Genomic DNA, 27,871 nt, shown 5'->3' with positions numbered 1-27,871 from the left:
TATTGTTCGGCGACTTCAACCTTTGGCAAGACCCACAAGTCTTGGTGTACCTTCTCACGTCTGCGTCCATATTGGGCCAGTAAAACTCACGTAGGAGCTTGCCCAATGTACCTTGAACCCCCGTATGCGAGCCAGAAAGCAACGAGTCGTGGTACGCCTGCAATACAGCCCTCGTAAAGCAGCTGGCACGTAGAACTTATCGTGGTACAGTAAACGACCATGCTCATCGATCGAGAAACGTCCATCGAATGTAGACTGTCGTTCCTTTGGCTGCGACAACGCCTCTTTCTGCAAAGCGAAGTACTCATCAGCCTCCAAGGTTCGTATCCAATCCTCAAGCGTAACATTCCCTAAAGGAATATACTCAACGGACATCCCCATGGCCGCCGACAACTACAGTCAAGGCGATCCATGTTTCATGGTCTGCGTAGGTAAACTTAGGAGTAAGTGGGGTTGGTGGTACTGGTTTTGTAAACATGTTTTGGGTGGATTTGCGTGAGTTCCCGAGTGTCCGTGTTTGGAAAACAGTCGGATGATGGGTGAGGTGCGATCGAACGCGTGAGTGAGCTGTGGAGTGCGATGAATGGATCTTTACCACTGTCGTCGTCGAGAACCCGTACGAAAACGATAGATATTTGACGACGACAAAGACGGAAGAAGACGGGAGAAGACGGGAAGAAAAGATGGATCCATCATCGGAGGATCTTCGGAGGGGCAGGAAATTTAAAGTTTCTCGGTGTTCCGCAGTGTTCCGCCCACAGGTGTTCCATTCCTGGGTGTATCCATTCCTGTGTATCCAGGTCAGGTGTATCCATTCCTGTCCGATACGCGGAACCTATTGCGGTTCCGATTCGGTCTATTTATAAATCGAGTAGGATGATCTATAATAGATCGATCTCCGCCCGAAACTGGCTTGCAATTTTCCTTGCTTTTCGCGAGAAGTACTAGGCAACGACCCGAGTCTTACAGCAACCAGACTTGTAGCTCATTCAACGAACAAACACTCGTCACAGCAACAACAGCCTTTCGAGAATAGCCTTGCACCATGCCAACCAGCCTTCGCATTTTCGACGCAAGCAACAACTTCCTCGCCTCCTTTCCATTCGTCGTATTACCTGCAGCGGATGTTTTGACCTTGGCAATGCAGATAGCCTTCCCCGTGCTGGAAACAACACCATTCGCCATTTCCTATCGCAACACAGACAATGCTTGGGCCCTTTATTCACCAGACACCCTGCCTCCCAGATGCAGGAAATTGACAATCCATGTTCCAGGCAATCCGTCGTCGGCGATTGCTGGCTGTGTTCTACAACCACCAGACGTCGCTCAAATGCGTTCAAGGGGTTCAACCCGCCGTAAAGCGAGTAAGCACGGATCAGATGATTCTCCTGTGGGTACCTCCGCGAAGCCTGTATCAGCCGACCAGGGTACCGAGGAACTGCTTAGGAAAGTGTCGAAGGACGAAAAGAAAGGCCTTCAAGCTGCGATGAGAGCTCACTGCACCCGTCGTGACCAATGCTGCGTATTGACTGGCGAATGTGATGACGCGATTCTCAAATGCTGTCACGTCCTGACCCCGGAGTATGGCGCAAAATGGGTATGTGTGCTTGCAGGTTGAGTAAGAGCGTGAGTCGCTCATGCAGACATATCTTCCAACACAGTTCGAGGAGGATCCTGATCGACGAGACTTCTTATGCGGCTTCCCCGTCGTCTCCAACCGTTATCTTCCGTCTTTCGACACCAAGAACGGTCTAACAATGACTTCGTCGCTGCACGACAGTTTCCATGCCTTCCGGTTCTCCATTTGGTCCAAAGATGACAAGGTTTGAACGGACATTATTTCGTTGCGCATCACCGTCTTAACAATGCGGTTTTTGCAAACAGTTTGTTGTGCATTTGTTCCGTCCCGTAACTGGATTGCATCACGGTCAAGAAGTCATGACACCCCGCATCCTCCCTCACAGTCCCACTCCAACATATTTCCGAAATCTCTTTCCGGAGCCTGAGCTTTTCCGGGCCCATTTTGCTCAGGCGGTCTTGAATAACATGCGCGGTGCCGCCGGAGAAGGAGATGTTCCACTCTCCGATACCGATACTGACGAGGAGGAGGTGTTTGATACCGACGAGGACCTTGAATTGCATCCGTGGGATAGTGAAGCAGAGCTAACTCGGAAAATCATTCGTCGCGACGAACTAAGGCGGTCCTGCGATACGTTGTACGAGGTGGAGGGTTAGGGTTACGTTTGGAGACCGTCGGATGTTCGGGTTGAAATCCCCTGGTGGCCTTTTGGCCACCTAAAATGGCTAGGGAAAGATCGCCACCTTCACGAGGTGCGGCTGTTCTCACTAAGAGCGATCATGTTTGTGTCCTTGCACTCGGCAGATATTTTGCCAGTTCTGAGCTGAATCCCAGCTCTCCGATTACATTACTCGACTCCAAGTCTGCATGGCCGGAGAAGGAACAAACGAGTCAAGCAGCTCTCCCCGGCGTAGAGACCAATAGTAATGCTTAGACATGAGGGACTTGGACAGAAAGTCGAGATCGGTAACGAGAAGGGAAAATTCGTTTGCGGCTTTGTTTGCGATCAAGAGAAAGGCGGTGTCAGCGGAATCGACAGCTATGCAAGCAAACCCGAGCCTTTCCAGCCAATGCCGTACCAATTTGCAAATGATGGTGTTATCATCTGCTACTATGGAATACTTCAAAGCACGACTCGCGGCGCTCTTGCACCTTATCCCTTGTGGTGTCTCAGTCCCGCTGTTCTCCTCAGATTAACTCCTCGCCAATACTTCGCGAGACCACGGGGCATGTTGCTGCTTCGTACTAGTTTCTTTGTCATGTTGCGTGGTTGGATCAGCAATTCCTTCGGCGATCAATTCTACGACAAGGCCATGGGTTGCCTTGTCGTGCTCAGAAAGACGTGCCAAAAAAATGATGAAGCCGAGGCCTTCAATACCTGGTTGCGAGGACTTTAAGGGCCATTTGACTGAAGGAATGCTTGTGTCGCATGCGCCATTTTGGCGGCGGGTGGTGCAGAGCGGGATTACGCTTATTACCAAGGAGGAGTCGGTGGATGTTGACGTTAGTGATGAGGAGGCGGAGGTATGTTTTCATGGCGAAGTTGAGACCTTTACAAGAATGCATGCTCCAATCCATCTGCTGCACAATTCAACGGCCGTCAGTTTGTTATCTACGGTGATCCTGCGTATCCGTTGAGGCCCTGGCTACAAGTGGGTTTCAAAGGGGCCCAATTAACTCTGCGACAGCAGGAATTCAACACACGGATGAGCGCTGTCCGAACATGTGTGGAGTGGGGATTCGGAAAAATCATTCAACTGTGGGCCTTCGTCGACTTTGCAAAAAACCAGAACATCTGGCTCCAGCCAGTGGGACGGTTCTATCTTCTTGCCACTTTGTTTACAAATATTCATACATGTATACATGGGAGCCTTACCACCTCCACCTTTAACGTAGAGCCCCCAACCGTACAAATGTATTTACAGTCTACTTGAATTTATCTGCTAAAGTCATCATGAGCCGCATCGTAGCGGCATGTTCTGCCCTCCGGTCTGCCATTTCCGCCCTGCAATCTGCCATTTCCGCCTCCAGCAGATTGCGAGGCTTGCTCTCGGGGAGGTGGGCGACAACCTCCTTCAAAAGGGCAACGTCATGGGCTGGATGCAGGTGAGGTCCTTTCCTTCTCTTTGAGCGGTGTGGGGTCAGCAGGTGGAGCGGGAGGTGCAGAAGTGGCCTCCATGGCGTGGGGTGTGGCCATGATCATCTTCGAGATGGTAAGAAGGTCAACGAATAGCACAACAGCAAGCAGCCGGCTGGAAGCAACGAAAACGTTTTCATAAAGCCACACCCAATCCGTCGCCCGAATCCGTACAAACCGATAGCACAACCTCTCTAGTATGTGCGCACTGAGTCCGGATTTCTGTGGACCTTGAAATCAGGTTCGCAAACGTTCCAGCCGCCATCACATCATCAGTACAGTATGTAGTAGGTGTTTCTAAGCCCCAATTACAGTCCCACCCCTGTCCATCCGCTCGCCCCTCTCATCCAGTCTGCCTTCAAAAGACACAGCCGGAAAACACTCCTAACCCCGTCCAGAATCCCCCGTCGAAATCCCAAACATGATTCGGTCCTCCATAAGCTCAGCGCTATTCCTAACAACCCTGGGTATCTTGAACCTCTGGGACCCAACCATCTACATTTCAATGTACGATATCTACCTGGAACGAGGAAATATCCCCGGCAAATCCGAAATCCGAGCCGCACTCGGCGGCCTCCTTATCGGTCTCGGATTCGCACTGTATAGGGTGCAGACGTGGGATCGGGTTCGCGACGGGGTGGTGTATACTGTGATGTGTGTCGCGCTCGGGTCGGCGATGGGAAGGCTTTTGAATGTGGTCGTTGAGGGGGAGGTCGGCGGCTGGGTGAATGTTTTGGCGACGGTGTTTGAAGTTTACACTGCACGGGGGTTGTATCTGGAGTTTATAGGGCCCGGATGAAAACAGAAATAACCTCAAGCACCGATTCCCCAATCGTTCGTAGACTATTCCTCAAATGTTCCCACATCCCACCGGTCGTAAATGACTTCTGTCACCCTTCACATCAGATGAGCCTGACGAAACGTTTGATCAGCATTGAACTCCACCTGTAACTCTGATTGATATCAGAACAAGGGTGGCGGATGCGGGCTTTGAAAGTCAATAGTAGCAGAAGCAATGAGCAGTTTGGCACCGGTCAATGTTAAGAGAATAACAATCGATCTCATCTCATGCATCAGGACTTTGGTGATGTCTATGCTGGCGCTTTAATCCTCCATAATGCCTCGCACTCCGGCGTGTTTGGTTCAGCGTTTCGGGACTCCCCCGCTCATCGCATTCCAGATGGTCCATCTGTACTTGTCGAATGAAGCCGACTGATTTGAGAAAGATGGGAGTAATACACATCACGGAGCTTCACTGTTGACAAGCACCACCTATTTTTTCTCAACCACTGACGCAACAGCTGCCACCCCTGTTAGGATCATTTCCTGCGAGGTCAATCATTCTGATCCTCCATGAGCAACTCTCAAGCGATCTTTTCCGAAATTCATTGTTAGATGCCGTCCGATTTTATTGGGGTATTATTGCACTCGGCGGAGACCCTTCGTGTGTTCGCCTTCCGCTCAGAGTGCTATCCACGCACAATAATACACTCAACTCGTTGCTGACAAGGACTTGCTGAAACTTTTTGCAACTAATGTTTTACTTTGGTATTCCTGACTCCTCCGCCCCAACTGCCTAACTCCTACGCCAACTACCAATTGATGTTGAAGCTGAAATGCACTTGCAGCTTCTAATCCATATTCCTGATTTACTCGCAGCTTCTAATCTAAATATGGCTTCTACATGCGGAATTACGCTGCCTACATGCGGACAATACACTGAGCATAACCATAAAATAACGCCTTTGTTCACCTCACAGCCGTGAGAGCATCTGGTTCACGGCGTTGATTTCCAGCGTGGCGCTCGCAGTATTCGCCGGGGATGCCATTCCAAGATCGATCAGAACAATCCGTCGATTATCTTCCTCGGCCACGATAACATTTCGCGGGGCAACATCGCCATGTACCCATCCGGTGGCGTGGAGGGTTTGAAATGCGTGCAGGATTTGAGAGCCGAGGTGGCGGTCGGCGGAGGTGAGAGTGTGGCCTTTTATGTATTCCGTACCGAGATACAGAAACGTCCCACCCTCGATCGATCCATATGCCCGTAACAGGGGAATAAGGCTTCCTAATAAAGGACAAGGGAATTAAAAGACGTCGACAGCGGAGAAGTCAAAAGCCAGTACGCCTGAAAGCCCAAAGATTACCTTGTAAATCCGCAAGTTGAGTGTACACGTCCAATTCGGTTTCCATCTGGCTCACGACGTCCGATTCAACCTTTTCGTAATCAATATGCTTCAGGGCTACTTCCAGGCTGTGAGAGGTGCCGGGGAACAAAACGGTTTCCATCACGGTCGAGTGCTCGGTGTAATGCACTCGTAAAGGCGGAAGCCAGTCCAGTTTCGTAAAGGCAATTGTGTCGCCCGAACGTAGAATTGCGATCGCTGATTTTCTAAGATCTGGCTTGGTGGGCAGAGTGGGTCGCGAATAAGGCCTTCGTGACCCGCTCTTCCCACCAAGCCGGATCTGAGAAAACCCTAAGGCTCTTGCCCCTCTTCGGCCTCGGCCTGGTCTCGGTCCCGCACTCCAACGCAACGACCCGCCCCTAACCTGCCCAAGTGTCGCCCGGACTGGTGCTGCCGGAAATGAGGCCGGGCTCTCGCTAGGAGAAGGACAAGTGGATTCCTTCAGAGCGAGACTGATTATATAATTAAGACATTGGATCACCGTAGGCCCTGTGCCGTACGTGCCGAAAGGCCCGGCGACGGAAACAGAGGTGATGTCGTTCTCAGGTCGCTGCAGGAACCACCAGGACATTTGGTTACTGATTATGGAGTATTTCAACCGATTCGCGCAAGCGTAACCATTTGCTTGGATTATCACTTTGGCGGAGATGTTGTTCTGAACCACTTCGTCCCACGTCTTTCTTTCGACACCGGAAAGTTCGCTGTACCGATGATCAGAGAGGCTGCCGAGTGCGGAAAATGCCGCTGCACTGTCCGCAACGATATCAGTACCTTGCGGGAGTACGGAACCCGGTTTCACTTCAATAGGGATGAGCGGCGTGACTCCATCGTGGATAACTCTATCCGGTTGGCCGATCAACCCACGGAGCACCCAGTTCGTTCCGACACTTCGATCGCCATACCACTGTACATGTTTTCTAGAACCATGAATTGCTCACAGTCTAGGAGGCTCTCGATGGTGCTCTCGAGGCCCACAACTCTCCGTATATCGGAATAGGGCGGGTTGTACCGAGTGCGGTGAACGGGCGCTACGGCTGGGACAAAGCAAGCTGCAGCGGCAGCTCCGAATTCGTTCCATTTGGAGACACGGGAAGGCCGTCGCCCACTGGCAGCCTTAGTCGAGCTTCTCGTTGTGGCTCTGCTGATGCTGGATAAATAACGAATTTCTAGCATCTCCCGCCCGCTGACAGTTCCTGGAGGTAAAGGAGATGTGAGCCTGTCCAGCGGTCCTAAATGAAAACAATAGTCGCCACCGGGCTTACCTCTGTTGGTCAGATCTACCACAAACACAGGGTAATACAGGTTGACAACTTTTCGTCCGACACGATCGATGGCTTCTTCCAACGTTACGCCCTTAGAAGGCACATTATGCGGGCCGATAAGCCACTCGGGGCCTGCTTCCTCGTGCGCGTAGGAAATCGTCAAGGGCAGCTGGTTCGCCAGGCGGCCTAGGTACACAAAGGGCAGCGCTGGGCCTGCATGGGTGAGTACCCATGCCCTCAACTCCAAGGTGCTTACGTCGGCAGGGTTATTCTTGAACCAGAAGGTTAAGGCGACAACGGGTGTTCCTGGTGCATCCTGCTTAACAGTGGTGATACGGCAGTTCTTCGGAAGGTGGTCCAATAAACGTTGCAGGACCTCGACGGTCGTGTCAACCAAGACGTAAACGGTCACGCGGGCTATCCGCTCGCTGGTGGCAGGCTCCATTGCTAGCGAGCGGTGTTCGTGAACAATGCTGTCTAAAAGTTTGACAGCGTCGGCGATTTTGAGACTCTGCGGCGGGGAGGTCAGCGGGAACAAGGCTAACTAAGAGTATCGCTTCCCATTCACTTTGGAAGCCGGTAGGAATGGTCGTCCTTTGAAGACCTGTGAATATGTATATACAGCGGCGTTGTGAATGGGAAGCTATTTATAGGTAGGAAGAGGAAGCTTAAAAGCTCCTGTTTCGCACCGGCCCCCTGGCCCCACAAACTCGCCAACGCGCGCGTTGTCACTAGATCTCAGAATCGGAGAAGGATGGCCGACGGTTTCGGACCGGGATCATCACGCAACGGAAAACAACATCACTTAGGTCAGATTGCTGCCACTTTCAACTCTTCCCATCGCTCGCCCACCGGCATTTACAAGGACGGCTTGCTGCGGTGGAGGCAGCTTCCCACAGTCTTTGCGTCGAAAGAAAAACTCCCGCAATATGCGCACGAAACCGAAAAAGCTGCGGGACGTTGCCCGCGAAATCACATGCTTGAAGCGTTACACCAACGTAACCCCGAGCTGCCCTCCGAAGCCCCTGCCACCGTCGACTTATAAAAAGGAGGAGAGGGCTTGCGTCCGTCCCCACGCTCCTTTGGGTCTTCGCCATCGCCACCGCCTACTGACGCCGCCTAGCGGTGCCTATCTGAGCTGCCACCTTATCTACAATTCAGGAGTGTTTTACTCTCGGCTGGGACTCTCGGCTGTTGGGCGGGAGGTCTAAACTTGAGTCTGTTCGACTGATGTGGGTATGCTCGGATCGGATGCTATGGAATGAGGATGTTTGATGCAGGCGAACGGGTGGTCCTCAGGCGGAAACCCCCTTTTTATACGTTTTGTGGACGAAGGGACCGGCGTCCGCCAAACCTTCAAATCCTCCTTCTGGCAGCTTCCAGATGAAACACCATTGAGCCTCCTCCGTTCAGAACCCCGTTGGCTCGTGCATCCTGCCCGAAATGAAAATATCTCTGCCAGCGACTCCCAACCCGTTCTTCATCTCTCCCCGAAAAAAAGTGAGGAGCCTCTATCGGACTTTCCGCTCAGATCTTAGAACCACATTGCAGCGTATATGGTTTTCTCTGATGCGAGGGCATCGAGGTATGTATTATGGTTAATAGTGCAAATGAGATTTCCATGAGTACGAGTTACGCAGGTACCTTGCCCACATTCTTGTGCCTTTGTCCATGCGTTGCGATTCCCGTCGGGAGGCTCTCTATCAGGCTCCACCATCACATCGTATCGCAAGAGAAGGAGAAGGAAGAGAAGGGGGCAAGCTTGTGTGATAAGGCATCAGTGCGTACGTCGTTGTGAAGTCGAATGTGGAAGGTGAGCGGTGTGCCAAGGCCAATGGCCTTCTGCCGTACGGCGTTGACGGCGTTGTCGTCGCATGGCGTTTTCCCCTCTCGTCCTCAATGGTCAGCCATTTCAATCAACGGATAGACAGACGGCGGGTCAGAATCGGATACATAGGCGATACTTGTGACTGTGAGGCCGGTATGAAGTGCAAATGATGTTGTACAAGAGATGGTAAGGACCGTCGGATTCCGGAAGGCGGCGTGCGGAGCCAACTGATCCCATAAGCTATCGCTTCTTCAGGCGAAAACAAGGGCACAGCTGAAATGGAATGACCCTCCTTCCTTCTTCTGAAGCCCAAAGATATAGAAAGCGAACCCAGATTGTGGTCTCGCATGCATGGGTATCCTTTTAACTTAAGGCTTCCTTTCGCGAACGAGGTGATGTGAGCGTGATGACTGAGCGGGGTTGCTTGACGGATGAGCAAAGCGATTGATGTCCTGGATGATGGGCAATACATATGACCGAGTATGGGGATAAGGAGGTGAGAAATGATGGGCCTTGGGAAGGGAAGTGGTGGGTGTGAGTTGCCATGGCTCGCGACGAGGGAAGACAGCGAGTGTGAGAAGTCAGGGGTGCGTACCGCCGGTAAGGAAGGCGTTCCGCACCCCCACACCCTGGCACTCGGGTCAGTCAATGTTCCAGACGTGTTCCGCTTCCTGTCAACGGAATGACGGGCGGGACCCCGATTCACACTGACCGCAAGTTTTAAACCAGGGTCCCAATGCCCCGAGCTACGCACGAGACCGTATTGACCCCATGACCTACAGTGGGGCCAAAAGAGCAGTTACGAGTGACCAAAAAGCCACTGACCCCCGGCTGTCAGCTCAGCTATCGCGACGCAGTCGCCTATCCACGCCGGGAGGAAGGAGGGGGCCAACGATCCTCAGCTCTGAATGAGCTGTTCTTGGGCGCGCGTAACTGCTCTTTTGGCCACCCACTGTATGGCCTTCCCGGACTGCACCTGACGGCACCGAACCCAGGTACCTGCGTTCGATCGGCGGCGCCATTCGCCGGGCAAACTTTCCCTGAAAAGAGATGTTGGTAGGGCACCGCTGTCGTTCTGGAAAAAATGTCAACATAATTCGCCGAGGCCCAAAGTCGTGTTCCGCAGAACCGATCATGCCAGCGGATGCCCAGAGCCAATGACAGAGAATTCAGCAGCACGCAACCAATGAAGCAGTGGCTCTTTGAACTCTGGTGCCAACTCTACAGTAGGTGGAGTACGACGGGTTCTGCGCCCTGTTGGTGAAACCCAAAAGTCAACGACCAGCTGCCGTCAATTTCCGTACTTATTCAGGTGTGCAGGCAAGCCGGCGACATCTGCTGGTGGCTATGATCGGAATGATGTGTCCTTGGGGCGTTGTACCCAGACTTTTGGCCACCTAGTGCAAGGGGCCGAACGTTCGTGCGTCGTGGAGGACCGCCCCTACCGGAAACTGATCAAGTCGAAAGCACGCGGCGCTGGGTTGTCCGGGTCGTGGTGCTGAATACCTTTGTGCGGAATCATCGAATACTGTATGATTACTCGGGAAACATTCATCATCGGAATATTACCACTTTTATAAAAGGCTGGAGTCCTCCCGAGGAGTGCTTCCCTCACAAAACCCCGAAACACTCCCATTCGACACAACCCAAGAGCTCTCCTCCACATCACCAACGCACGGACCCACCATGAAACTTTCCACCATCCTCGCCACCTCCCTCACTCTCCTCCTCTCAACCCCAGCCGTCCTCTCAATCCCCACCGTTCTCCCCACTCCAACCCTGCACCTCATCGGCGACTCCACCTGCGCCGGCAGCTCGGGCGTCCTCAAAGGCTGGGGCCAATATCTCTCTGCCTATTTCTCTCCCGATAAACTCACGATTAACAACGCATGCAAAGGCGGGCGCTCATCCCGCACCTACATAACTGAAGGTCATCTTGCTGCTGTCGTGGACGCTATTAGGCCGGGCGAGGTGGTGCTTTTCGCGTTTGGGCATAATGACCAGTCTCCGCTGACGGATGCGAGCAGGTCGAGGGGTGTGATTCGGGGTTTTGGCGCGCAGTTCGAAGACACTATCAACGGCGTAACGCATAAACCGGAGCGGGTGTACACCTACGGGCATTACTTGACCAAAATCATCGCGGCGGTCAAATCCAAAGGCGGGATTCCAGTCCCGATGTCGCAGACCTTACGAAAGAAATTTAACAACGGCAAGATCTTGCGTGGGGATAACTGGAGCAGTTGGGCTTCGACCGTTGCCAAAAAACAAAACACGGCATACCTCGACCCAAGGCAGATTGCGGCGGATGCGCTTGATCGGATGGGCGAAGCAAAAGCAGCGGCGCTGTATCCGCTAGATTCGACGCATATGGGGGAGGTGGGGGCCGTTTTACATGCTGAAGCGGTTGTGAAGGCGATCAAGTGTGTCGGGTTGAAGCCCTTGGTGAACGCGTTGTCGGTGAAGGGGAGAGCGGTGCCTAGAGCTGTGAGCTGCTATGCTTCTCGCCTTTGAAGTTTAGATTGTGAATTTATCCATCGCAGGCTAGCTAGACCCCCGGCGAAGACTTGTTTCTGTTACCGCCTTGCGTGCACTCTCCTCTTTTATCTTTGTATCTAGATTTCTCGCTTCAGTGATAGATGAACTACATGGAAGCTCCAGAAGTATATCCGCTTCCATGGTTTACATTAATATAATCGTACTCTTCCCTTGCGACATAATGCGTAGCTCAAATACTGACGAGCTGTATGCACGACCACACCATCAGAGAAGTCGGTCGGGCATGTGGCATTGATCAGGAGCTTTTGGAGAGCAGACGGATGTGTTTGTGCACCATGCTGTCAATAACGCGCTCTCCTCCGTTCTTCCCTCTTCGAAGTTCACCCAACAACACCCCGCCAAATCGTGCGGGATGGGGCTCCCGCATCGGCTAAGACATTTTGGGAGATGCGATGAGAAAACCCGCGATCGGAATGCCGGTGAACGACGCGTAAGCTTTGTCTTGCCGGTGAACGACGCGTAAGCTTCGTCGTACTCGATAACGAAGCAGCGCATATGGGCGTAGTGGGGAGGGGTGTGGCCTCATCGTTGCTCTTCTGACCACCGGACCTAGAATGTGGCGTTTCGGATCATCACCGTGTGAGTGCCCTCGCCCCAAGGGTCCATGGAGGGGCGGCCGCAGGGAGATCTTTCAAACGTGGACCCACCAGGTCACCACGCCGAGTAGTAAACATCACAGTCTCCGTGAAGGCGCCCGAGTTGTGCTGAGATTTCTTTTGATATTGAGATTTCTGGGGACGTTTGAACGGGCGGGTGAGTTTTATAGAGTTTTCAAAGCATGGTGAGCGGTAGGCGATGAATGAGCACTAGGGGATGAATGAGCGCTAACGTGACCGGGAGATCGAGAGGATGAACCTCTTCTTCGGTTGGGTGATTGGCCCGACTCACGTCTTCGGGTAGGAGCTCCAGAGGTTGCACGGTATTGGAGCGGTAGCCGTGTGAGCTGCTGTCCGTGCATCTTTTTGAGCCGCTTGATATCCATTGCATCCTGCTTGCGCCGTCCTCAATACGCTAGCAATGCCCCGGTGATGACTGCAGCATACCTTCAGAGGCTGTAGCGCTTCGTTGGACACCAGACTTTCTCTTGTTTGAAGGACGTGAGTTGTTCGCCGGCGCTGTACGTGTAGGACTCGAAATGCAGTTTCGTTGCTCGCTTGTGCTCCTCCGCCATTTCTCATGACAGCACTAGGTGCTGACCCGCAGATCTTGCTGACCACAATGCGAGGTTTCTGAGAAGACAGCTTTCAAGTATGAACTTGGGCCAGAATCGGTTTCTGATGGGAGTCCAGAAACTTATGGAGAGAAGTCCCAGCGCACAAATTGGGCAAATAGGGCCGTCCCAATGTTTGACGGCATGCTGTCATTTTTTTCGCCGGTCATTTCTTTTCCACTCGGCGTTTCTCAATTGTCAACCTTGGGTTCGCACTGGCAAAGAACAGGTGCACCTTGACCGACCTGGATCAGACAACCTGACAACCTTAATCAATAAACGGTACTCGCACACCACCGAGGATGTCATACGATCGGAACAAACATCCTCCTTCCAACCCGACGTGTCATCATCCAGTTGCTCATAGTGCGGAAGTCGTGCTGATGCTTGCCCGGGGATCAGCAAGAACCTGGTTGAGCAACTATTGTAAACAAGGCGCAAATTTTAGCTTGTTAGCTCTCCGGAGCAAGCCATTGACGATGTACACGGTGACTAGCAAATCTGATGATTTTTCACAAGGTTGCTGCAGAACCTAGAGCATGAAGACATGCCGAGTCTTGTTGACATATTCAACGAAACAACGGACATGCGAGTCAGATATCTCGGCGCCTTCGCAACTTCATCATATGCGATCCTCTTTCTCCTTCTCCTCCGCACCGATCGTGAGAAGCTCCAAAGAGAACTTGGTCGCGCAAACAAGAGGATCTCCGAGGGCGCATGAGCGTGTACGAACGACATGACCGGAGATGCCACACTGTCTTCCGTTCTGCTTCTGCTTCGAAGAAGGAAGAAGGCATTGGGGATGTTAGATGTCACATCGCATCCCCGATGAACGTAGGGCTCACGGAGACTTTGCTGTGGCGTTGATTGTGGGGGTCGACGTCGCGAGAGTTGGGTGAATTTACTCAAAAAGAAAACAACCGGCAAGGGTGTTGACCCGAGATATCCGAGAAAAACAAAAAATCAACGCTCTCGGGCAGGCTTGAACTGCCAACCTCTCGATTGCTAACATGTGTAACAGTCGAACGCGCTAACCAATTGCGCCACGAAAGCTGATTGAAGTGCGGTGTTTTCCATACGCTCAGTTTCCTGCCTCACGCATGGAGCTCAAGCCTGCCCAGGAGCGATTCCCGATTTTGCTCCTCGCGTTCCCAAGGACTTCTGGGAATTGGCATTTTGTTCCCAGTTGACGGTGTGGAAAGATGTCCTTCACACGGACCGCAAAAGGGTCTGAGACTCAGGTCCGCCGGTCAACCAGCGCTCATATAACCCCGTCTGGTCCTCAGTCCGACCGAAGCGGTCTGCCGGGTAAAGTTTGCCCATGTGGAGTCCCCGCATCCCGCTTTCAGTCGAAGAAAGAGAACGCAAACAAGGGACGCTGGTTTTACTCTGTACGTGAGTGAGCGAGTGAGTGCAAGTCTTACGGGCAGCTGCGGTGCATTCCGCTTTCGCGAAGGTCTGGGTTGGGTCAATGTCTGGGGCAAAAGACATGCGCGGGCGGGTATAGCTCGTAGACATGTTCGACGCCGTCCGTCATCACCGTCTGATCTTTGCCATACATTTTTCCAGTGTGCTGCTCGAACCTGCAAATTCTTCGAATGGGACTCACCCGCGACATCCTCCTCAATTTCGTCGCGTCCTTCGGCTTCATTATCCTCTCTACCACCAAACCGTCCTTCAGCGCCTCATACTCTGGGAAGAGCGGGAGGCAGTGCGCGGACCCATGTCGCTTCGCCTCCACGACGCACCACGCCGACACCATGGACGATCGCGGCAGGAGTCACGAGCGTTGGAGCGACATCGTCTCGGAAACTCCCTTGGGAAGGGCAGGCGTCAGGTGCAGCGGCTGGGACGAAACGATACTTTCAAGCTGTCGAGGTCATTCTCACGGTCCATGATGATAATCACATCGCAGTGAAGTTCCCATACAATGAAACGATCGTCGCTGAGGTTCGAAGTATACCCGATGCGAATTGGCACACCGAAGAAAAGATATGGCTCGTCCCTATCGTTCATCACCAGACACTGGCGATGAAAATGAAACAGCTTCACAAAGTGAATGCCGTATCCGAGTTCCGCGACATCCCGGGATTTGTATTGGCAGCGTTCAACACAACGACGCGAGAAACGGTGGATGAGATGGCCGAGACGTTGGAGAGGGTGAAGGAGGCCTTACCGCCAAAGCTGTACGAAAGGCTGATGCCGTTCCAAAAGAGTGGACTGCAGCAGATCGTTAGGCGGAAGGGCAAAGTACTGCTGGGTGATGAGATGGGACTAGGTATAGTTCATGAAAGTGCTCGCACGTCGGAACCCCTTTCTGAGGTCGCCGACTCTATTCTGCACCTTAGGCAAAACCATCCAAGCGATCGCTACATGCTACTTCTATCGCTCCGAATGGCCCGTCCTCATCATCTGCCCTTCATCGCTCCGTCTGACGTGGAAAGCCGAAATTATCAAATGGCTCGACGTTCCAGAAACCGATATCCAAGTGATATTTACGGCGAAGGATTTGTTAAAGGAGACGGCGACCTTTGCGATCGTTAGTTACGATCTTGCGAGTAGGAAGACGATGGAGGATCAGTTGGTACTGGCGAGGTTCAAGGTTATCGTTGCGGATGAATCGCATTACTTGAAGTCGCGTGATGTGAGTAGCGCATGGAACGGTACTTAACGTATACGTTTCGAGCGTGATTGCTGATCGCTCCGAACTACTATCCATAGGCCAAACGAACAAAGTGCATCCTCCCATTGATAAAACGCGCAAAGCGGGCCCTCCTACTATCAGGCACACCTGCCCTCTCCCGCCCCATCGAACTCTTCACCCAAATCGGCGCCCTGGTCCAACCTTTCACCTCCGCTACCCAGTTCGGCGTCCGTTACTGCGACGGCCGCCAAAGCCGCTACGGGTGGGACTTTACCGGCGCGAGCAACAGCGCCGAATTGCATTGGTACCTTGAACGCACGGTCCTTGTCCGCCGTCTCAAGAAGGATGTGCTGAAACAGTTGCCGGAAAAGACGCGCCAATGTGTGTATGTGGAGGTTAGTGCGAAGGCGAAGGCGGCGTTAAAGAAGTTGAAGATGAAGGAGGAGAAGTTGGAGGATGCGAGGGCGGGCGGGACCGAGGAGAAGCAGGCGAAGATCATGGAGAATCAGAGGTCGAATTTCATTGAGATGGTGAGTGTGGCTGTCCGCAATTCGATATTGCCAGTGTACTTGATCCCTCCAACGGCATTCACGAACGCTCTTCCCAACGCAGTATAAGGAGACGGGTATGGCGAAACTGCCTGCGGTGCTGGAATATCTCACCGAGCTGTACAACCACACGACGAAGAAGTTTATTGTCTTTGCGCATCATTTGGGCATACTCAGCGCTTTATCAGAAGAGTTCACCAAATTGCAGGTAAAGCTTCACTCGGGAAGCTCAGACGCAAAGGGTGTCGAGCATCAACTCTGACCCTACCACACAAATCCACAGGCAAAGTTCATAAAGATCGACGGCAGCACCCCGGCTCCCACCCGCCAACCCCTCTGCGACACCTTCCAAACCGACCCCGAAACCCGCGTGGCCGTTCTCGGCATCACCGCCGCGGGCGTCGGCCTAACCCTCAACGCCGCCGACCTAGTCATCTTCGCCGAGCTTTTCTGGAACCCCGGGCAAATCCTCCAAGGGGAAGACCGCGCGCACCGTATCGGCCGAAAGGGCAACGTCGACGTCAAATACATCCTTGCGAACGATACCCTCGACGACGTGCAGTGGCCGCTCATCAGCAGGAAACTGGATGTTGTTGGGCAGAGTTTGGATGGGGTGAGCGCCACGATGGATACGATTGAGGATACGAGTACGAAAGAGGAGAGGGAGAAACGGAAACAGCCGAGGATTGATACGGTGTTTGGGGTGGAGGAGGGTGGCGACGGTGAGGAAGGGGACGTGCTGGATGAGTTGTTGGGAATATCGCAGATGTCGCAACGGGGGAATAGGAAGCGGGTGGATATCGCTCTTCCGAAGGGAGGAGGATTTATGGTCGATGATGATGATGATGACGACCCTGCCCTGCTGCCGCCAAAAGGCATCAACCGCGACACGAATGCACAACACTCCCGCGACGTAACGTCCACAGCAGAAGATATCGACGATCTCACGGATGTAGATAACTTTGAAGACGTCGACGACTTTGACACCCTCAACAGCGCGTTTCCCGATGAGCCTCTGCCACCTTTAGGCACCCCCCACCAACCCTTATCTCCACATCACGCTCACAGCCCACCACAAAACACACCATACGAAATAGACGATTTCCACGATGTCGACGACTTTGATCCCCTCGACAGCGTATTCCCGGACGACCCACTCCCGCCCTTAAGCACGCAGTACCCGTCAGATCCACCGCCCAGCACCAGTATACCACCAGAAGATGAGATAGATGAGTTTGCGGATTTCGACGACCCGCTGGATGACGTGTTTCCGGACGAGCTTGTCGATGCGGCGCTCTTTGCGGATCCTGGCGATAGTGGTGGTGGGTTCTTCGTAGAGGCTGACGTGGAGGCGAAGGATGGAGGTGGTGGGCTTCCGATGGATGAGGTTGAGAATCAACAACCTAAGGAGAGAGTGGATTTAGGCGGCGGGTTCTTTGTAGATGAAGATGAGCTGGACCGCTTGGATGAAGAGATCGGGGGCTGGGGCCGGAAACGGAGGCGGATTGGGGAGGAGTACGATGATTGATACCGAGGATAGGGGCGTATCCATTCCACTCCCATCTCCCATATCGGTAAGCTCACACAAAGGATACGCCATACCCTTCACGACCGCCAACCCCTACACAAATGATGACAAAAAGCAAACCCACCGAAGCCAAGAAAACCCCACACCTACCACCATCCACCGCGACCGACCTATCATATCTCCGCACCCACTCACACTTTGAAAGGCGTGTGCGTGCGCGTTCGCTGGAGATGTGGCGGGATGGAAGGGAGGGGTGGAATGGATGGGCAGGTGTTGGGCGCTTGTGAGAGGGGGAGGTCTATGTAGTTTTCAAGCTGATGTGTGGTGGATGGGAGAATGAGTGTTGTGGCGAGGGGATGGTGGAGCTTTGCATTGAGCTAACACTGTGCCGTTTATTTTCGTCTTTCATCTATTCAGATCCGTCCACCGTGTCGGCTTTCAGAACAACGATGTACCCCTCATAGCCGCTCACTTAAACCCTAGTCTGAGCATCTGAGCACACGATACCAATCACCAATACTTACCGCTCCTTCACCAATCCAACCGTCGGAAATCTTATACCCCCGTAGCAAAAGAGCGTGCTTAGCATCATACCCATTTGTAGGAATGTAGCACGCGAACGAAGGGTAGGGTGACTGAACGTAACGGTGAATGTACAATAGTTTTGTGGCATGTGAGAATTCTTTCGGCGTTGGAGTTTGCTTTAACTGCGTATGGGGATATGTAGAATCCGGCCGAATCCGCATACGGGTCTCGAACGATTCCATTTTCCTTTGGGAACGAGTTTGAGGTTCATGGGAGCGTTTTGGAAAGCGATGGATGTATACGGTGGTATCATGGTTATATTTTCTCAGTCGATGGTGTACAAAGGGGCTTCTAGCAGCATCCTTTCCTCTCTCGCTCAACAACCAACTCAATGCGCCACCGCGCCCTCCCCATCCAACGCCGCCGCCCCCTCCGTAACCCTCAACATCCGCCTCCTGACCAGCCGATCGCGTTTCTGCTCCAGACGGTGCAGTTGCGTGTCCTGGAACGTGTTCAAGGCGTACCCCAGGCCGACGAAGGCGCCGGCGAAGAGGACGTGTTTGTAGGGTCCTGGCGGATGGGAGGATGGGTTAGTTTTGGTTGATTGATGCTGAGTACGATTGGCGTAGAGCGAGTCGTAGGGGTTGGTGGCATGAAGCAGGAGTTGCGTCTTTGACAGTATAAACCGCTTGCTTGCCGCTGGACCAAAGCACATGATAGATGCGCATTGGCCGTGATCAAGTACGCTCTCTGCTCGCCCTCCGCTTCGCTCGCGGATCGACGCAATCACTACCGCTCGAAGTCTCTTCTGCAAATCCAGCCCTCCCAGTCCCACAACCGCCTCTTCCACATCGCCCCACCCCAAGTCAATACATACGTTCAAGCACAGGCCGATGCTGCAACGCCAGGGCAAACGCCTGCGTAAAGACACCCATTGCGGCCCATCCCGCGTATCCGAGCGTCCGTTCCCAGTCTGGCCGCGCGGCGATCTTGTTTGCGACCTCTGATTCGGGGAAGAGGGATAGCATTTTTGCTGATGTGAGGGTGTGAGGGGTGGACTGGGGTGGTGGTTGTGAAGGTGGGTGGGGTCGAGGTGGTGTGTGCTAAGGGTCTGTTTGGTAGATAACGGGAACGAAAGGGGTTCAATGACACCGTAACACTGGGCAGAATTCCCATCCCCGCTCCGAAATTTGGAGCCTGACATCCAAGTCCACAGGAAGGTCGTTCCTCTCTCCTCTTCCTCTTCCGCCCAACGAACGAACCGAACAGTCCCTATATCCCTGCTCCGGCCAAAATCCGAACGTCGGCGCCTCCACTTCTCTCCTACTCTCTCAAGTTCGGCCAACCGCGCATATCACAGCAGTTCCCTCCCCCTTGTACGTACCTTACTGAAATCTCACCAGACTCAAAGTGAGATCACAGGATAAGTAAACTTGCCGTGCTGAGGGCGACGCAAGTGATTGTGTGCCCTTGACAGTTTACGAGCGATGCGGGATTGTGTCGTGCAGCATAGACAATTGCGAAGTGACGGTCCGTGTGAGCGATTTGAATATGGCAGGCGGTCACGTGGGCGGTTTATATACATTTGCATTTCCTCCTTCATATGTATAGAGAAGCAGTAGATGGCAGCATATGCTTCGATACAAGTCGTATCAAGTGTAACATGTACTGGGCATGCAAAGGGATGCTGCCTCCAGAATGAATTCATATCAAGTGGAGAACCAGTGACTGGCGCAATGGCATCACTCGTCCTCATCTCCGGCCGATGTGGATCGGTGAGAAAACTAGCACACACTCATTGACGCATGCTCACGTCCATCATTCATGTGAGAGCGCAAGCTTTTTGATTTCTCCGAGAGATGGCTGCACCTTTGGTTGAAATCAAGCACCGCTGCTGGACATTTCGCTCAAGTGCGGTTTTCTTGGACACTTCTTCCTACGATCAGATCACACTGCTTGACATCAGCTTGGGCTTGACGGCGTGATGCGATCCCTTCAACTAACAGTGGCGTGTGCTGGAATGGTTCACTTCCTGCAATAAATGCCGCGCCCAAATCTGGTTACGTGGACAGGCTCGCCTTTGCTCGCCGGCAATCAATAATCAGCATCGCCCCTTCCGCCACCGTGAGCTTCGGCGATGAGACCAAGAATGCCGCTCTTTCGAATATAGAGCGAGACAGGATAATTAGCTTTTGTTAGGCAGATTACTTACGGACGGGAGTATCGAGATTTGCAGAATGTTTAGCACGACACTGTCCGCGGTCGCCCCTGATTTCTAACCAAATGAGAGTTGGGCGGACATGCTGGAACCATCTGGCCTCTACCTGGCCAGCAATCCAGCCTACACATGAGTGCCTTCCGCCATGCACCTCAGCCAGCAATGTTCTTTCGAGAGCCAGTTTCTGCGCCGCTGTATAGCCCTATCGCGTTAACCCAACCCCAACCCATTGGCGTGCTGGTACAGTATAAGAACGCGCTCTGAACCCCACAAAAGCACCACATGCGCTTGCACAAATGAAGCGATCGCCCACTTATCCTCGTTAAGTCCTTTATTAGTAAGACAGCGAAATTAAATATCCCGGTTGATCCGCGTCCTGCCCCACCGCCCGTTTTGTATAAGGACGCCCTGCGAACACTTCGTTGCTCGGCCCCTTTAGCGCTGTAGGAAGGATAGAGCCATCCATCCATCCATCCAAACCATCCATCTGACATCCCCCCTGTAACAAGGAAGAGTCTTCAAGATGGTACGTACATCTCTTCCACGCTACAAGTCCATCCATCCATCCATTCGGCGAATTCGAGGAGGGAGCAGTGATCACGGAATGGCGGGATGGCTACATCACAATTTCCCACGATGACTTCGACACTGACACTCACTCTGCGTTTCTTTTCTCTTTGCTATGATAGGTTAACTTCTCGATCGATGAGGTAAATTGAGGAGGGCGAATGGCGGGTTGTGGGAAGCTTGGGCGACGGGCGACAATTCGGCAGTGAAATGGGATTGTGGGAAAGGGATGACGAGGAGCGTTCTCGACCGGGAATGGAGATGGGATTGAAGGGACTCGGTCAACAGATGCTAGGATGCTAACGCATCCCATCTTTTACCCACAATCAGATCCGTGGTCTCATGGACAAGCGGGTGAACATCCGTAACATGTCCGTGATTGCCCACGTCGACCACGGAAAGTCCACGCTCACAGACTCCCTCGTCTCGAAAGCTGGTATTATCGCTTCCGCCAAGGCCGGTGACGCTCGTTACACCGACACAAGGCAGGATGAACAGGACCGTGGTATCACTATCAAGTCTACCGCCATCTCCATGTACTTCGAAATGCCCGCTGAGGACCTTTCTGACGTCAAGCAGACCACCGATGGTGAGTAACGCGTCGCTAACGGAGTGAGAAGGGAGCGTAGTGAGGCGAAGGCGAAGCGAGCCCGAACGTAGCGAGGTTTTGGTTTGGTGTGGGAGCCCGAGGGATAAGGAACGCCTTCGCGAGCGGTAACGAGCGCGACCCCAATCTGTTGGGAGCGAGGCCAACACCACGTTGCGGCAGTTGCGCGCGACGCCTCTCATCTAACCAGCCTAACCGACATCCGCTTCGCTACGCTTCGCCGAATTTTTACTCTTCATGCATCGCAATTTTCCCACGCTCAGTTTTTTCCCACGGACTTTTCTCGGTGCGGGAACTAACCCGGTTTTTTAATTTTCGGTAGGACCCGGTTTCTTGATCAACTTGATCGACTCGCCCGGACACGTTGACTTCTCTTCCGAGGTCACCGCCGCCCTCCGTGTCACTGACGGTGCTCTTGTCGTCGTCGACACCATCGAGGGTGTGTGTGTGCAAACCGAGACCGTCCTTCGTCAGGCGCTCGGTGAGCGTATCAAGCCCGTCGTTGTCATCAACAAGGTCGACCGTGCGCTTCTTGAGCTCCAGCTCACCAAGGAGGATCTTTACCAGGTGCGATTTTTGGTGATTTGAATAATGCTTCCTTATGATATCCAAACTCACACCATCCAATCTCTTTAGACCTTCTCCCGTACCATCGAGTCCGTCAACGTAGTTATCGCGACGTACATTGACAAGTCCCTCGGTGACGTCCAGGTGTACCCCGAGAAGGGTACCGTCGCTTTCGGTTCCGGTCTTCACGGTTGGGCCTTCACCCTCCGTCAGTTCGCTCAGCGTTACGCCAAGAAGTTCGGTGTTGACAAGGAGAAGATGATGACCCGTCTCTGGGGAGAGAACTACTTCAACCCCAAGACCAAGAAGTGGTCTACTAAGGGTACCGATGCTGAGGGCAAGTCGATCGAGCGTGCCTTCAACTTGTTCGTTTTGGACCCCATCTTCCGTGTGTTTGACGCCATCATGAACTTCAAGAAGGACGAGACCGCAAAGATGCTCGAGAAGCTCGAGATCGTTTTGAAGCCCGACGAGAAGGAGCTCGAGGGCAAGGCTCTCCTCAAGACCGTCATGAAGAAGTTCTTGCCCGCCGGTGACGCTCTACTTGAAATGATCGTTATCCACCTTCCCTCTCCCTTCACCGCCCAAAAGTACCGTTACGACACCCTTTACGAGGGTCCCCTGGACGACGAGTGCGCTGTCGCTATTCGTGACTGTGACCCCGCTGGTCCCCTCATGTTGTACGTTTCCAAGATGGTGCCCACGTCCGACAAGGGTCGTTTCTACGCTTTCGGTCGTGTCTTCTCCGGAACCGTCCGTGCCGGTCTCAAGGTCCGCATCCAGGGTCCCAACTTCGTTCCTGGCAAGAAGGAGGACTTGTTCGTCAAGTCCGTTCAGCGTGTCGTGCTCATGATGGGTCGTTACGTCGAGTCCATCGACGACTGCCCCGCCGGTAACATCATCGGTCTTGTCGGTATCGACCAGTTCTTGCTCAAGTCTGGAACCATCACCACCTCCGAGACCGCCCACAACTTGAAGGTCATGAAGTTCTCCGTCTCCCCCGTCGTCACGGTCGCCGTCGAGTGCAAGAACGCCGCCGATCTGCCCAAGCTCGTCGAAGGTCTCAAGCGTCTCTCCAAGTCCGACCCCTGTGTGTTGACCTACACCTCCGAGTCCGGTGAGCACATCGTCGCTGGTGCCGGTGAGTTGCACTTGGAAATTTGCCTGAAGGATCTTGAGGAGGACCACGCCGGTGTGCCCCTCAAGACTGGAGACCCCGTTGTCCAGCTTCGTGAGACCGTCCAAGCCGAGTCCAGCATCGTCGCCCTCTCCAAGTCCCCCAACAAGCACAACCGTATCTTCATGAAGGCTCAGCCCATGGTTGAGGAGCTTGCCAAGGACATCGAGAGCGGCCGTGTTTCCCCCAAGGACGATTTCAAAGCCCGTGCGCGTATCCTTGCCGAGGACTACGAGTGGGATGTCACTGATGCCCGTAAGATCTGGTGTTTCGGTCCCGACGTCTCTGGCGCCAACTTGCTTGTCGACACTACCAAGGGTGTGCAGTACTTGAACGAAATCAAGGACTCCTGCATCGCCGCTTTCCAATGGGCGACCAAGGAAGGATGTCTTGCCGAGGAGCACATGCGTGCCATTCGCTTCAACATCCTCGATGTTGTCCTCCACGCTGACGCCATTCACCGTGGTGGAGGTCAGCTGATCCCCACTTGCCGTCGTGTCTGCTACGCCGCCATGCTTACCGCCGACCCCGCCGTCATGGAGCCCGTCTTCCTCTGCGAGATCCAATGTCCCGAGGCCGCCATGGGCGGTATCTACGGTGTCCTTAACAGGCGTCGTGGTCACGTCTTTGCGGAAGAGCAGCGTCCCGGCACGCCTCTGTACAACATCAAGGCGTACCTCCCCATCATGGAATCCTTCGGCTTCACCGCCGATCTGCGTGCCGGAACCGGAGGCCAAGCTTTCCCCCAGTGTGTGTTCGACCACTGGCAAGTCATGGGCGGATCCCCGCTCGAGCCTGGAAAGACGCAAGATCTCGTCATGGGTATCAGGAAACGTAAAGGTCTCACCCCCGAGATCCCGCCGCTTGACCGTTACTACGACAAGTTGTAGATTCCCTCATCCCATACCATCATCGCATACGGACACTCCCCTTGCCCTCTCATGTACTACCCACCCCACATCGCATGTCCGCTACCCCACTCCCCATTCGGCATCAACAACGCTCCTTTGGTCGTAGTCTCTTAGTTTCCTCGTCGTAGTACAGTCATGTCTTACTCCTTTTTTAACAGAGGGTGGTCATACTTCCTCTACTTTCCGCTCTCTCTTTTTGTTCTGTTATTTGTTTTTGTGCATATACTATTGATTTGACTGGATATTTTCGAGAGTAGCTTCTTTGGCGAGAGGATATTTGCGAGAGTAGCTTCTTTGGCGAGAGGGGATGTTCTTGACGATGTGAGCGGGAAGCGCACTGGACTCGTGCTGGCCAAAAGAGGCACGTCCGTCATAGGTCGATCTGGGAGATGAGTCCCCCTTCTCGGAGCTTCACGGAGAGTCCCAACTTTAACCGCCCTCATGCGCACGTGATCCTCTAAGCCGGAGAAATAAATAGCGAGCCGGCCAAGCCATCACGTAAGTCATAATGGCCGCTTCTTTGGAGGGACGACGCCTCGCTCTGCTCTCGACAACCGCAGTCTTCGAAGTCTCGCATTTGGTCTTGGGAAGTCGCACCGTTTCCCTTAGGCCTACATATCCTCAGCACAGCGCTTCTTCTGAGCAGTGGCTCATATTCCGTTGTGGCTGGCGTCTTGTTTGCTGCAGGTACGACCGTCTTGTATAGATGTTTAGCGTTGAGGAATGGACCTTGTAACTTACACTAAACCCGCTCTCTCAAATAGACCCGTAGACGGAAACAGCAGCAGGTGCTTGTGCTCGAAGAAAAAGGAGCTGAATCGTCATTGTCGGCGTGGTCGATAAAAACAGGTCTTTCAACCTTCAACGAAAAGCTACCCCAAATCACCCACACCAACTTCACAATCATGTCTGACTCAGTAAAGTCGAAAAAGCCGGCTAGTACGTACTATCTTGCGCAAACGACCTATTGCGAAAGTATGCGCTCCGCCTATGGAAATCAGACGTCTAACCGAAATCCTCATTTCCCACACCAGACACCGCGTTCAAACAACAACGTCTGAAGGCATGGCAGCCTATTCTTACCCCAAAGACGGTCCTGCCAACGTTTTTCTTGGTCGGAGCCATCTTTGTGCCCTTGGGGATCGGCCTCTATATTGCGAGTGAGAAGGTTCGTTTTCGAACGGGGATGAGGTGGAACGGGATGGGATGGGATGGCCGTGGGAATGGGAACCGCGAAGGAAGCGAGCCGGGTTGGTTCGGTCTGGGAGACCGATAGGTCGACCAGAGCGAACGCCTTCTGGTTTGCGATGGAAGCCCAGCGATAGCGAGCGCGACCATCGCAAACGCCTTTGCAAGCGACAGCGAAGCGTGGGCGGAGCGAGTTCTCATTGCGCCAAAGGCGCAATAATCCCCTCACATCGTTCTTGAGGGTGACTGACAGCGAACGGTCGTTCTTTTACACACGCATCGTGCTTGCTGATGGGTGATGGTGGTTGATGGGTTGATGGTTGTCTCACTATCTCGTTTATTTTTGTAGGTCAAGGAATTAATGTTCGACTACACAGACTGCCAATCCGGCGGTACCCCCTCCGCACCCATCACCAACTGGTCCTGGAACGCCGCCAACAAAACCTGCACGATCGACTTCAAGGTCGACGAAGCCTTCAACCCACCGGTATTCATGTACTACCGCCTCACCAACTTCTACCAGAACCACCGCCGATACGTCAAATCCTTCGATGCTGAACAGTTGAAGGGATCGCAGACTACGCCATCGGGGAAAGGGCTGGATTTATGTGACCCGTTGAAGACCCCACCGCAGGGAACGACTGTGAGGATTAATGGACAGGATGTGGCTGTTAGCCCGAATGCTCAGTACTATCCATGTGGATTGATTGCCAATTCCATGTTTTCTGGTGTGTCCCATTACTCGATGCACCATGTGACGCATCTCGCAGCGAATGCTCATTCACAATCAAATTATTTCTCTCAGACGAAATATCAAACCTGACGTCCATCTCTGCGGCGCAACCCTCTGGCGGCACCTACGTCGACTACACCTTCACCGAAAACGGCATCAGCTGGCCCTCGGACAAAGACCGCTTCAAACAATCCACCTGGCTCGACAAACCCGACGACGAGCTCCTCCGCACACTGATCCCACCCCCCTTCTGGGCTGAAGCCTGGCCCGAAAAATACGCCCACGGCTACACCCGCGACACGATCCCCAACATCAACACCTGGGAACGTTTCCAAGTCTGGATGCGCACCGCCGCGCTCCCGACCTTCCGTAAACTCTGGGGCCGCAACGAAAACACCGCGCTGATGCCGGGAGTGTGGCGCATCACCATCAGGGATACATTCGGGGTGCAGAAGTTTGGCGGCCGTAAAGCGATCGTGCTGTCGACTGTGTCGCTGTTGGGCGGGAAGAACCCGTTCTTGGGGTCGGCGTATATCGCTGTGGGAGTCATTTCGTGGATCTTGGGACTGGTGTTTTTGTTTAGGCATATGATCAAGCCGAGGAAGTTGGGCGATCATACGTATTTGTCGTGGAATCAGCCGCAGCAGAATGCAGGCGCGGCGCCGCAAAGGATGCCTGAGGTGGTGAGTTGAGGACGGAGAGATTCGTTATCTGCCTTGCGCGGATGCGTTTGCTGATCTTCTTTCCCTTACTCGTTCATTCTCACAGGGCGGCGAGCGTTCATCACTCATGCACCGTTAAGTCACGACACCCCATCAATCCTACATCGTTCGCGCTCGCATCATCGCAGGAGTCGCAAGTCGTCCCCAGCATCCCATCAACCACCTGCACCCATCCCTTGCATTGCACCGAATGTCCATATCCCAAGAGACTCTTTTGTTTCTCACCGAGCGAGCAGATTGGGACGGGATACCGGAGCATCGCCGACCCTCATCACTTTTCGCCCCTTCGCGTGTTCTTTCGGCTTTTTGGAGATGTCTTTGTGTTTGGATTTGCTATAAATGAGAATTTATCCTGCCCTTTCTACGCAGTTCATTGCGGCTTCTGTTTTTCGTTATTTGTTTCTGCGTGCGTCTTTTCGGGAGAGATTGGACTTAACCATCTGGGATGCATTAATCGTACAGAATTCAAGGAAGAATCGACTCGATCGATCGCACGGTGGGGTAGCTCCCACTTTCTGAAAATGTGCGCTGGGATTGCACACAGAAACATGCTCAATTTGCCAAAAAATCGGCAAGCCTTCCGACACAGTTTCCGGCGTCTGCACACCATGGGATACCCAGACAACGCAAAACTTCCGGAACTAAGCATCCCGCCGAACCTCCTGCATACCACTCGGATCTCCAAATTCCCCCGTCCATGAATCGCCAGAAGCCATCCAATTGCGTTGAAATGGTTTGGAATTTCAAGTCTCCCTGGGATCCCACAAAAGGCCCTATTTCTTCGCGGAGAAGACGTTGCTTTTGCACACATCCGATCGACATAGGGCTGACTTCAATGATGAACGCTATGGGATAATAGTGGTGATGTTTGCTATCGCACACGTCGCTTGCAAGTCGTCTCAAGGAAGCCTTCCAACACCTATGATGTCTTCAACGCCTCTTCTGACCCGACGGCAGGGTATTTCCCTTCTCCCTCCGTCATTCTTTGCGAGGCTATGCGCCCCGCTTGGCCGCGAAGTCTCATCCGCCCACATGCGTTTCCCGAATCGGCATACCCGTCATCCATGACTGCTGAACCCTGTTCTTAATAACAGGTAGTGGTGCACTGCCGAGATGGAAGAATGAGTTTCCAAATCCCTGTGTGCGAATCCCCTCACGCAGATATTCGAGGTGCACGA

General features: G+C 53.3%; 10 protein-coding genes and 1 non-coding gene across 11 annotated transcripts; 8 read left to right on the top strand and 3 right to left on the bottom strand.

Moving 5' to 3' along the window:
- Positions 1-1,330: 1,330 nt before the first annotated feature.
- On the top strand, positions 1,331-2,324 carry EV422DRAFT_599670 (uncharacterized protein; the record flags this gene model as incomplete). The annotated part of the gene is made up of 3 exons (XM_053073666.1): positions 1,331-1,597; positions 1,662-1,823; positions 1,885-2,324. 3 exons carry the CDS (start codon positions 1,331-1,333, stop codon positions 2,233-2,235), a joined length of 780 nt encoding a protein of 259 aa, XP_052923984.1. The 3' UTR covers positions 2,236-2,324.
- On the top strand, positions 2,284-3,154 carry EV422DRAFT_131268 (uncharacterized protein). The gene is made up of 2 exons (XM_053064744.1): positions 2,284-2,360; positions 2,442-3,154. Exon 2 carries the CDS (start codon positions 2,506-2,508, stop codon positions 2,974-2,976), a length of 471 nt encoding a protein of 156 aa, XP_052923983.1. The 5' UTR covers positions 2,284-2,360; positions 2,442-2,505; the 3' UTR covers positions 2,977-3,154.
- Position 3,155: 1 nt separating this feature from the next.
- EV422DRAFT_131203 (uncharacterized protein) lies at positions 3,156-3,778 on the top strand. Its single transcript, XM_053064743.1, has one exon. The coding sequence runs from the start codon at positions 3,286-3,288 to the stop codon at positions 3,511-3,513; it is 228 nt and encodes a 75-aa protein (XP_052923982.1). The 5' UTR covers positions 3,156-3,285; the 3' UTR covers positions 3,514-3,778.
- Positions 3,779-3,929: 151 nt separating this feature from the next.
- On the top strand, positions 3,930-4,784 carry EV422DRAFT_536419 (uncharacterized protein). Its single transcript, XM_053070827.1, has 3 exons — positions 3,930-3,999; positions 4,021-4,046; positions 4,088-4,784. The coding sequence occupies exon 3, from the start codon at positions 4,138-4,140 to the stop codon at positions 4,513-4,515; it is 378 nt and encodes a 125-aa protein (XP_052923981.1). The 5' UTR covers positions 3,930-3,999; positions 4,021-4,046; positions 4,088-4,137; the 3' UTR covers positions 4,516-4,784.
- Positions 4,785-5,116: 332 nt separating this feature from the next.
- On the bottom strand, positions 5,117-7,807 carry EV422DRAFT_621523 (uncharacterized protein). Its single transcript, XM_053074139.1, has 6 exons — positions 7,165-7,807; positions 6,805-7,095; positions 6,403-6,646; positions 6,267-6,318; positions 5,864-6,182; positions 5,117-5,784 (listed from the first exon to the last, which is right to left on the bottom strand). The coding sequence occupies exons 1-6, from the start codon at positions 7,607-7,609 to the stop codon at positions 5,471-5,473; spliced, it is 1,665 nt and encodes a 554-aa protein (XP_052923980.1). The 5' UTR covers positions 7,610-7,807; the 3' UTR covers positions 5,117-5,470.
- Positions 7,808-10,678: 2,871 nt separating this feature from the next.
- Positions 10,679-11,541, top strand: EV422DRAFT_507848 (lipolytic protein G-D-S-L family; the record flags this gene model as incomplete). Its single annotated transcript, XM_053068686.1, has 2 exons — positions 10,679-11,476; positions 11,533-11,541. The coding sequence occupies 2 exons, from the start codon at positions 10,679-10,681 to the stop codon at positions 11,539-11,541; spliced, it is 807 nt and encodes a 268-aa protein (XP_052923979.1).
- Positions 11,542-13,725: 2,184 nt separating this feature from the next.
- On the bottom strand, positions 13,726-13,811 carry EV422DRAFT_t98. The gene has a single exon. It is a non-coding gene; the product is annotated as a tRNA-Asn (tRNA).
- Positions 13,812-14,356: 545 nt separating this feature from the next.
- On the top strand, positions 14,357-17,478 carry EV422DRAFT_507847 (P-loop containing nucleoside triphosphate hydrolase protein; the record flags this gene model as incomplete). The annotated part of the gene is made up of 6 exons (XM_053068685.1): positions 14,357-14,636; positions 14,674-15,036; positions 15,107-15,402; positions 15,480-15,932; positions 16,015-16,158; positions 16,234-17,478. 6 exons carry the CDS (start codon positions 14,357-14,359, stop codon positions 17,476-17,478), a joined length of 2,781 nt encoding a protein of 926 aa, XP_052923978.1.
- A 913-nt stretch (positions 17,479-18,391) lies between these two features.
- EV422DRAFT_569325 (uncharacterized protein) lies at positions 18,392-19,031 on the bottom strand (the record flags this gene model as incomplete). Its single annotated transcript, XM_053072758.1, has 2 exons — positions 18,392-18,573; positions 18,881-19,031. The coding sequence occupies 2 exons, from the start codon at positions 19,029-19,031 to the stop codon at positions 18,392-18,394; spliced, it is 333 nt and encodes a 110-aa protein (XP_052923977.1).
- Positions 19,032-21,130: 2,099 nt separating this feature from the next.
- On the top strand, positions 21,131-24,029 carry EV422DRAFT_569324 (P-loop containing nucleoside triphosphate hydrolase protein; the record flags this gene model as incomplete). Its single annotated transcript, XM_053072757.1, has 3 exons — positions 21,131-21,377; positions 21,718-21,962; positions 22,032-24,029. The coding sequence occupies 3 exons, from the start codon at positions 21,131-21,133 to the stop codon at positions 24,027-24,029; spliced, it is 2,490 nt and encodes an 829-aa protein (XP_052923976.1).
- A 926-nt stretch (positions 24,030-24,955) lies between these two features.
- EV422DRAFT_507844 (ligand-effect modulator 3 family) lies at positions 24,956-26,772 on the top strand (the record flags this gene model as incomplete). Its single annotated transcript, XM_053068684.1, has 5 exons — positions 24,956-24,989; positions 25,085-25,218; positions 25,588-25,966; positions 26,044-26,654; positions 26,740-26,772. The coding sequence occupies 5 exons, from the start codon at positions 24,956-24,958 to the stop codon at positions 26,770-26,772; spliced, it is 1,191 nt and encodes a 396-aa protein (XP_052923975.1).
- Between the last annotated feature and the right edge of the window lie 1,099 nt (positions 26,773-27,871).

The sequence above is a fragment of the Fimicolochytrium jonesii genome (assembly GCF_025526975.1).
Source record: "Fimicolochytrium jonesii strain JEL569 chromosome Unknown EV422scaffold_19, whole genome shotgun sequence".
Classification (NCBI taxonomy): Eukaryota; Fungi; Chytridiomycota; class Chytridiomycetes; order Spizellomycetales; family Powellomycetaceae; genus Fimicolochytrium; species Fimicolochytrium jonesii.
The sequence above is the reverse complement of the archived record's forward strand: the minus strand, read 5'-3'. Positions and strand labels throughout refer to the sequence as shown.

Coding starts and splice junctions, on each gene's coding strand:
- EV422DRAFT_131268 (XM_053064744.1), top strand. CDS start 2,506: ATGCTTAGACATGAGGGACTTGGACAGAAAGTCGAGATCGGTAACGAG.
- EV422DRAFT_536419 (XM_053070827.1), top strand. CDS start 4,138: ATGATTCGGTCCTCCATAAGCTCAGCGCTATTCCTAACAACCCTGGGT.
- EV422DRAFT_621523 (XM_053074139.1), bottom strand. CDS start 7,609: ATGGAGCCTGCCACCAGCGAGCGGATAGCCCGCGTGACCGTTTACGTC. Junction 7,096..7,164: donor GGTAGATCTGACCAACAGAG/GTAAGCCCGGTG, acceptor CTTTACCTCCAG/GAACTGTCAGCGGGCGGGAG. Junction 5,785..5,863: donor TCAACTTGCGGATTTACAAG/GTAATCTTTGGG, acceptor GTCCTTTATTAG/GAAGCCTTATTCCCCTGTTA.
- EV422DRAFT_131203 (XM_053064743.1), top strand. CDS start 3,286: ATGAGCGCTGTCCGAACATGTGTGGAGTGGGGATTCGGAAAAATCATT.